Raw genomic sequence first — 9,699 nt, 5'->3', positions numbered from 1 at the left:
AGGGATGTAGTCTGTGGTGTCGTTAAAGAAAAATTTTATACATGAATCAAATTCTGTTAATTACTTATTTTTAGTTAATTAATTAATTATTTATATCAGTTCATTGGTAATTTACTAAATGCAGTTGAGATATTAGGCATTAGGAACCTTAGATGATCATCTCCACCATTTCATTTTTCCACAATCAGCCGAGGTTCGCCTATTTTCCATCCAACAAACGCTCGCACTCTTATTAACGATCATCTAAGGTCCCAATACGTACCACATTTTCCAATTAAAAAACTGTCATTAGTTGAGACGGATTGTATAGTTACATGCAGTTGTACGTGGGAACTGGCCTTAAAAACATATTGGATTAAATTTAGCGATTTTAAAAATTTCACTGACAAACCTACAACGTTAACAAGACACTATTTCAGCTGAAAAGCGCGACTGTAAATCGGTATCTACAAAACACGTCTACAAAAACACGTCTTGTGACGTGCATGTCTGAAAAAATCCGATCAGAATAATATTTTACCTGATGATATCTAAATTGTTCTTGTTTCCAGTTTAACCATGATGCCATTTATAGATTTTAGAACAAGCTCTGTACTTATTTTAATATCATCAGTTGCCTGGGTTGATTTGATATTGAAATGATGCAATATTGTTGCCAAAACCACCTTTTCTTCCATCAACGCGAATTTTTGTCCTTAAAAAATAAATACGTTTTTTCGGCATGAAACGGATGTTTGCATAGAAGTAAAAAAAGGATTAGAAAACAATCCACTTGGTTATGAGGCTGGGAATTAATGTACGTCGTTTTCAAACTTTGCTATTTCAATTGGTAGAGCAGCGATATAGAACCTAAAGATATGAGCTCGATTCCCACTTATAAGACAACAGGATGTTCGTTGCTCTTCGTAATGCCATTCAATATGAATAGCATGCATGCATGCACACTTTGTTACTTAGCTTACCAATACAGTTTCTAGGACCAGCAGAAAAAGGGATATAAGCATAGGGATTTCGTCCAATGTTATTTTCGGGAAGAAAACGATCAGGATTGAATACATCAGGTTCATCCCACACTTCAGGGTCACGATGCAATGCCATAGGTCCGACGATGACACTGCAACCTTTGGGAACAAGGTGTGGACCTGGAAATAAGTTTTATTGAGTGTCTTTAGTTATAGTTTTATGCGATCCTAATTATATTGTTTTGCCCGTACATGTAATCTTGTGGAAAGTAAACATGGACCACAAAAAAGACTTGCAATTAACGAAAAGATTTTTGCCATCAGGGTGAGCCATCGACTGCTCGATTTTAAAAGCATATTTGGGGGAGTGCAAAACATTATATTTTGAGTTGCATGTACATTAATCAACATAAAGATCATGAAAGATTCCTAGCTTGAAATACTATATCTAAACTGACGATTTGTTTGATGAAAAGAAATAATTACACACTCGTATTACGTGATCCCTAAATGGAACCTAGAAAACACTACTGTGAATCGATCAGTTTGTTTGGTTTATATGTAAAGGGTGTTCAAATGACATACATCAGCTGAGCATTCTTAACTAATCACTCGTTCAAATGAAGAAAATCGCACCGAAAATCGCCGCAAATATTGCAAGTGTAAACGCGGCTTTACAGATGTTTATGAAAGGACAAGCAGCAATATCGCTAATTTCACTCATTATAACTTTCCAAGCTTATCGAGGTTATGATTTAAAATGCACAAACAATCACAGTGAGAACGGCTTTCTTTAAAATTGGAAACAGGGGAACATGCGAACATGGGAACAGGGAAACATGAAAACGGAGAATTACCGAGTGGCTATGTTCTCCCGTTCCCCAGTTCCCCCAAACCCTTGCTCCTCTCTTTCCTACCCCCCGCACCCCAGTTCAACCACCCCAGTCCTTCCAAATTAACACACAAAAGTAACAAAATTGCAAATACTACAATTTATATTATTCATATGGATCAGATCATAATTATACACTTGTATTTTGTAATTAACGCAACATTTGGAGAATTCATTTTGGGTAGCATTTAGACTTTACACAATATGGTTTTGTAAATAGATGCCACTGCCAGTGTAATACATTCCTTAAATATTCCTATAAATACATATATAATCAAGAAGTAGGGCATTTTAGATATTTATAGTATTACAGAAAGTATTTATGTGTTCCAATAAATGTCTTAAAAAGGTAATACACATAATATTGCTATGTTTGTTTGACAAATAATTGAGGTTCATATACAACAGATAAAGTTTTTAATAATGTCTGAAAAGTGCAAATATTACTTATTACTTAATATTTTCATGTTATAAAGTGCACATTGTTGTTTCACTGTAACTAAAAATTTTTTTTTTAACAAAACATAGTCATAATAATTTATCATATTATCCATATGAATAATATAAACTGTAGTATTTGCAATTTTTTTACTTTTGTTTGTTAGTTTGGAGGGACTGCATGGGGAAATGAGGAGCGGGGGAATAGAGAAGAGGGGAGCAGTGGATTGGGGGAACTAAGAAGCATGCAGGAGAACTGGAGAACAGAGCCACTGGGTAGTTCCCCAGGGACGGCCGTCCCTATGTTCTCCTGTTCCCCTGCTCCCATGTTTCCATGTTCCCCATTTTAAATAGCCCAGCGATAACTAATTCCCCAAGCAATGTCTAGGCACAGAATTCACTCACTACATGGAATACCTGGCAACAATCTTGAGGACTTCTGTACAGCACTGCAGATAAATATGTCAAATATGTTAAATTAATTCTTACCAAATTTACACTCCTCTGTCAACTCCCGCCCGATTAATGGGACTGATGGAAACAATCGTAACGCCTCCTTTATTAAAAGTAATTATTTTAAACTCATTTAATTGTTAAAACAGTTCATAAGCATTTTAGCCTATGAAATTAACCCTAAGACGTCACATGACTCTCAAGACATGTTTGTCACGTTCATTAGTATTCTTTATTTAATTCTTCAACCTAATTAGCGTTGTACACAAATTGGAGCAAATTTATTGGTCGAAAAAAATGCGGCGTATTAAAAGTAATTTAAAACACTCGCGTTTTATCATATATAAATAAGTTTGATATGATAAAACCCTCACTATAGATCTCGTGTTTTAAATACTACTTATGCAGCTGGTTATGTCACTTATGACATCACAAGTGCAAATATTAAAATCTGCTTTCAGTCTTAAACGATTTAAACACATATAACTTTACCTTTATGACGCACTCCAAAAAATTTAGGTCCTTAAGTTGATCAGGCTTTATATTTCCATCGTTTGGTAAACATTCTGTAAAATATTTCATGTCGGAAAGCTGATCGATATCATTGAAATTGTTATTTTTCAAAAAATGATCACAGGCAGACAGAGAGACTTGAGATAAAATGTGTATGTATATAGTTGAATTTCTATTTTAGTCACCAAAAAACTCGTCAACTTCTGTTTGTAATCGGGAGAGAATATCAGGATGATGTCCAAGAAGATGGATGGTCCACTGCAACGATGCTGACGTTGTGTCGTGCCCCTGTGAAGTGAAAACAATTAAGGCTCCCACTCACTCATCGCAAAAACTAACTCGAAAGTTCGCTGCCAGTAATCTCATCCAATCACAATGCTTGACAGTTCATTTTAAATAAATGCAAGCACCCGCAACGAGCTTGGGAGTTGATTTTGCGATGAGTGGAAAAGAGCCTTTAATAAACAAGACGCTTGCTAAGCGTTTACTCGAAGAAAAATTCAGTATAAATAAAAGAAGAAGATTGGCAGGCACTCCAAAAACATAGCAGGTTAAAGAATTATCATGGAAACTAATAAAATAACAATTCGCTTTGATGCAAAAAATCCGAAACCTCTACTAAACGCATTTAAAGTATTTTTTATAATAGAGGGTTTCGTAGTCATTAATACTGAAACAAGCGCCTGCCAAAAATTTTCGTTTAATTGACGTTTTGCATGCTTACACAATATAAACCTATACGAAAGATCGTATAGGTTTTTGCCATATGAAAAATACAATTTTGGGGAAAAATTTTTATTACCTCAAAAAACGGCTTCATACAAAGAAACAAAATAATTATACCTCAAACATAAAAGTATCCACCTCTTCCCTGACATCTTTCTTTGTTAAATATGATTGATCGTATTCCTCGAGTAATAAATCTAAGAATGCTCGAATGGGACGATTACTTGGCGAATATAACGCCGTTGTATCTGAAGAGCATGGATTTCCGGATTTCTGTGTCTTTCGTTGTTGAATGCGTTTGTTTATCACCTTTAATAACAAGAAAGGTAAATTAAAGACGTATTTTTTATGTTTTCAATAGATTGTTGTGCATTGCTATGTAAACAATACTATGTCCGTGAATTTTCTATAATTATAACCAAATAATGCACCGCAGAGCATTGTATTCGATTATAACCCTTTATAAAAAATCTCGTCCATCTGAATATTTATCCAAAGTTGATAAAAAGAACAAAATGACGCACTTTATTTGTAAAGTCATGGAGAATATTTAAATTTTTTCGATGCTTCTTTCCAGATGACGTCATATTATATATCAGATCAGGCCAGAGCCATGGTGACTTTTGGCGTTCTTGAACAAGTTCACTCATGCTGAAAAACAAAAAAATATTCCTCGAAGTAGCCCAAAAATATATAGAGATTTTCATCTATTGACGTTCAGTATTATTAATTTCTTTTGTAATAGACATTCCCCGAATTTGCAAACAATAGCTTGGAAACGAGGCGGGCAATGTAATCTATTGTTAGTGGGATGGTTTTCCTTGCCCGAGAACAAACTCGGGAAGTGTCTCCATTTGCTCACAAGGTGCATGTGCCTACCCGAAAAATTAATTTTTCCTAACAAAACTTCCCCATGTAGGCATATTATGATTTTGAAAGCATTAGGGTAACTCCGGGAAAAGAAACCGGGAAATTACACTAATTGGCTTCTGGATGTAATATACCGCTAAAGGGTTAACTTAACTGCATGAACTCTAGTGTGGATTTTTATAAAGCATATCTTGCGGAAGAGTTGCAAAAAGAGTTCAACCTTCCTCCAGTAGGATTTTAAGTTTTGAAAACTTTCCTCAAAATGACGTTACGTCACGGAGTCAAGTGGCAACCAGCATAAAGAACTCATGTATGTGATCAATAATTTAGAGTGTTCAACTTTGAACCTTCCTCACAAACCTCATTCAAAGCAAACCTTTCTCTGAGTGGTACCCGCGTACCCGCAGATTTTTTGCAACTCTGTTTTGCCGGCTTAGCGCAAGTCACCTGGTACTGTATTGAGCAGTAAGCGAGTCATTTATAGAAATGTTGCCCCAAATAAAACCACTAAACATGAATACCTTAATACAGCTTCGGTATATTCAGAATTTCTACCAAATTGAGATTTGATATCAAAACCCATGGACGTTTCTGAAAAATGCAATGCAGCATAATTTATGATAATTTTTGACAAACTTGTAGTTATATTTGATCACGAAGAATCAACGCATAATGCTTTGGCGCGAGAGATAACAAGTAAATAATAGTTTCAGTCAGTTCAAAAATATTCAATTTTCATTTTATTTCAAATATTTCATGATTTTCGCCATACGCAGTTCTTATATACATTCTCTCAATTTTTGTTTCTCATCTAAATGTATGCAGAGAACTTCGGAAACATATGAAAAGTTTTACCACACAACCTTACCACATATAATATCCAAGACACAATGAGTGATGTATGGAACTATATTGAATTCACCCTTACCAGCTTTGGCCTACAACATAGCAATATTATTATTATATACATATCTTGAGGACAAATTTTAGGGTTATTTAAGGATTAGTGACTGTTGTGAATGTTTTGTTCACAAATCTTGAAATCCATCTTATATTTTAAATGTGAAGTTTGAATTGTTCTCCGTGACTAAAAAACCAAAATTCAATTCAGGCGTCACGGCTTGATACGTCATTATGCATGAGGTCTATTGATTTGACCTCTAATTTGACCTCTAAATTATCTTACCTGCAGTAATTGAACTAAAACAGCGGATTGTTTTTGGTAAACGGATACGAAACCATTTAAAATTTTAAAATGAAATGCCGGGGTAAGAAGCCTTCGACGAGATTTCCATTTACTGCCAGCGCTGAAAAGTAAAAGATAAAATATACTTATTGTAGTAGAAAAATGGCCCAAAAAATTAAATTTTTGGTTTTGGATATGTAGGGACGACTGTTTCTTTCCAAAAGCAACTCGGTATAATTAGATTGTTAAAAAAATAAATAATTTAATACTGGTTGTCTCAGATCCTTCTCTTTTAAACCAATTTTTTTCATTGTGTAAAACAAGAGGATTTTTTTTAACCACGCGTTTTTAGTTGCTTTAACCAATAAAAATTGTCCAATAAGACAAACAAATATAGAAAATCTATCTCTCCATTACACATTTGGTACACTTACAAGTTTGGTACACCTTACTAATACTCTTTCTGAGATAGAATAGAGCTTCGTGTAATACCCGATAGCTGCCACTCATATTACATTTAAGTGCTTCATAATAACATTGAGAGCTGCTAACCTTGTTAAAAGGCCTGAAATTAAAAGAAAAAGTGAAAGAAAAAAAAATAAAGAGAAAAAAGGGTTTCATAAACCTATTCGAAAAAGAGCAAGAGGCCTGTAGCGAGTTACACAAAAACGAGGCTAGTCAGGTTTTCTTCAGCCAAAATAAGTCCAAAATTATTTGTGCATTGCTCGATTTTGATTGAAAGAAATATCCTTTTTCTGGCTTCTGACAGGTCCAGCGGAAAAGTGAAAGTAAGCATGATTTTGAAATTCCGAAAATTGAAATCTAACTAGCCTCGGTTTCGTGTGTCTATTGATTTTTCTGCAGAAACAGAAGTCTCATACCAAAAATAATAAAAATCGATGAAAAACTTTCAAATAGCTATATTATGTCACAAAGAAACTCGGAAATAACTTTTCAGTTTAATCAAAGAAAAAACGAACTCACACACAAAATCACAAATATCATCACTGACTATATATAATCGCATTCGCTTCAACTTATTTCTACTAAAATCATACCTTCGCCAAACCACGGGTGAAGAAAAGTGTAAAGAGGCATTTTCGTAATGTTTTTTTGGCTCGACAATAAAATCTACATCAAATTTAGAAAGTTCATAGTCATTTAATATTTTGACAATTTCAAACTTATTTCAGAAAGACCTTATATAACAAAATTGTCACTTACATAAAAGTATTTTTAGTATATATAATATGTAAAGTATGTAAATACCTCCACAAACTCTGCTTTAAAAATACCAATAAAGGGCTTCGGTCCTATCCATACACAAGTCAACCCTTTCTCCCGGAGGTTCTCCATCCAACTTCTAATCTGGATGTAAAATTCTGTGTAATAATTGTAATACAAAAGATGATGACCTCCGGTTATTTTGTTTAACCACGGTATTCCAGGCTTTAGCGCACAGGAATTGGTAGTATCAAGCATGTTTAGCTTTATAAACGGTGCAAGTCAAAATTATGAGTGCCAGGCTCATTGCTGGCACTGAGCAAGAAAAATTTTATTTTTGTTTGCTCTAAATCCTCAGGAAATGGCCATTTCAGAGAACAGCTAGGTTACATGTGCAACATATATACAATTTCAAGTAATTTCATGTGTAGCATTTTCTATCATACTTTAACAATTAAGAAAGCCAAAAGATATTCAGATAATTATTGAGGGCTATGCCTTGCCCCCTGCTTCCTATGCCCCCAATTTTCACAATTTCACATAATTATAAATACAAATGCTATGTTAATTAGTATGAAAAATATAAGGTATATATACCAGTAATTAACATAAATTGAATAGTCTATCGTTATCTATCATATCGATATGATAAATAACAATAATAGACTGTTCAATTTATGTATTACCAGTATAGGATCATAGGGCAGAGAAAAGTCACATGCAGTTATATATGGCCCACACAAGCTAATTAACCATGTAATTAAGTATTTACTCTGTATTGTTGAACCTATAATCTAGCTCACTAACTGTACTGATACCTAACATATCACCAAATCTTCATTCTGGTTGACTTTAAGCCTATATTAATTGTCATCTCAGATTTACATTAACTTGCTTCTTATATGACGATTATTTGTCAGCTAGACACTAAACTATTGTGTGGACTAATATATACCATATATTAATATACATATAATAATTAATATACAAAGGCTTTCCTGGGAAATATGAAGCTATAAAAATTGTGTTATATTGTATTAAAAGGTATAGGTCAGTAAAAGGTCATCTTGCCAAGCCAGGATATCAATGGTTAAATAAGTATAATATAGGAATTTTTCATTATATGGTCAGATATAGGCAACTGATGCAGGAATCCCACTTAGGTGGTAAGGAAGTGGAATCATATAAACATTCAATAGAGATTACAATTTAGATTATATGCCAAATGTTTTTGCAATATAAATAAAATTTATGGCAATGTTCAGTTCACATATATATAAGTCAACATTGTCCAGCATTATTACATGCAATATTCATGGCATAACAATAACAATAAGTGAGCAATGTATTAGGGAGAAAATACCGACTGCAGGTCCATGTTTCTTGGTTGATGAATGTTAATATAGGTTGCGTCGTATAATTTAACCTGTGATTTAACTGAATTTGATCACTTAAGCAACTTTGTTAATATCGCTTAGCAGTAAGAAGCAAAGCAATTTAATGTAAACCGTTATAAGATATAAATATGTTATTTTACTCATTTAAGCACGACACGGATCTAGCCTTTCAGTCTACGCCACGAGAACCGAATTAACTTACCGTGTGGATCCCTTTTCATTTGTAGAGCATGACCAAAGATAGGCCAAGGTGTTAAAGGAACTGGAATGGAGGACAAAACTTTGCACAATTGAATTCGTTTCCACGCCATCCAAATTAGCCAAACACATATTAGGCATAACAAAATCGTAACAATTATACCGAACAATTCCAATGCCATCATCACAATTTTAATCGATAAAATTAACTGATATAAAATATGTTACGTTCTTGTGACAAACCCAATTAAACCTTTCAGGTACCCAAGCCTTTTAGGTACTTTAGGTACTCTATTTCTCGTTTACATATTTGTTTACATCCCTTGTCCGTACACCACATTGAATGACCTTGATCTTTGTTGCAAATTACAGTGGGTGGGTGGAATAACTGTTTCGTATTTTAACACTGCATGCCGGGTATCCCCACAACGATCAGCTAAATGTCTCAATTTTCACATTCACAATCTTAGCTCTCGTTCTAACTATGCTCAGAGTACAACGGATTTTCGCAACAAAACCGCTAACGAAGAGGTCTGAGCAATCGAAAAAATATATAAAATTTGAATGCCATTCTTTATAAACATTTAAATAAGGGCAACAGCAACTATGTATGCCTTTTAATTTTTAGCTTGTCGCATTTTCTTATTGGCTGATATAGGGTGAGCAGTGAACTGGGTAACTCAATCAACTCCGCCAGTAGTGGACCACCACTGGCACTGGCTTTTCGCCCAGAACGAGCCCTTCGATTCAGAACCAGATTTAAAACTAGCACCCCAAGTTTTACCCACGAACGCTTCGGACTGGAATCGCGTATAAAGAAAGTATAGTCTTTTCGTCGGC

General features: G+C 34.3%; 1 protein-coding gene across 3 annotated transcripts; it reads right to left on the bottom strand.

Annotated features, from left to right (window-relative positions):
* Window positions 1-250: 250 nt before the first annotated feature.
* Window positions 251-9,226, bottom strand: LOC114540646 (cytochrome P450 4V2-like). 3 transcript variants are annotated; one of them, XM_028560777.1, is made up of 15 exons: window positions 8,864-9,225; window positions 7,310-7,422; window positions 7,099-7,171; window positions 6,593-6,605; window positions 6,041-6,161; window positions 5,723-5,792; window positions 5,376-5,445; window positions 4,509-4,635; window positions 4,102-4,293; window positions 3,444-3,546; window positions 3,238-3,311; window positions 2,782-2,848; window positions 963-1,142; window positions 521-694; window positions 251-338 (listed from the first exon to the last, which is right to left on the bottom strand). In XM_028560777.1, exons 1-14 carry the CDS (start codon window positions 9,042-9,044, stop codon window positions 531-533), a joined length of 1,548 nt encoding a protein of 515 aa, XP_028416578.1. In that variant the 5' UTR covers window positions 9,045-9,225; the 3' UTR covers window positions 251-338; window positions 521-530. The 3 variants fall into 3 exon arrangements, with proteins under 3 accessions (XP_028416578.1, XP_028416571.1, XP_028416585.1); XM_028560770.1 differs by lacking the exon at window positions 251-338 and having other exon boundaries at window positions 516-694; window positions 8,864-9,226; XM_028560784.1 differs by lacking the exon at window positions 251-338 and having other exon boundaries at window positions 516-694; window positions 7,310-7,408; window positions 8,864-9,226.
* Window positions 9,227-9,699: the final 473 nt, after the last annotated feature.

Source organism: Dendronephthya gigantea, unplaced genomic scaffold (genome assembly GCF_004324835.1).
Source record: "Dendronephthya gigantea isolate DGI-Jeju-01 unplaced genomic scaffold, DenGig_1.0 000003F, whole genome shotgun sequence".
Classification (NCBI taxonomy): domain Eukaryota; kingdom Metazoa; phylum Cnidaria; class Anthozoa; order Malacalcyonacea; family Nephtheidae; genus Dendronephthya; species Dendronephthya gigantea.
The sequence above is the reverse complement of the archived record's forward strand: the minus strand, read 5'-3'. Positions and strand labels throughout refer to the sequence as shown.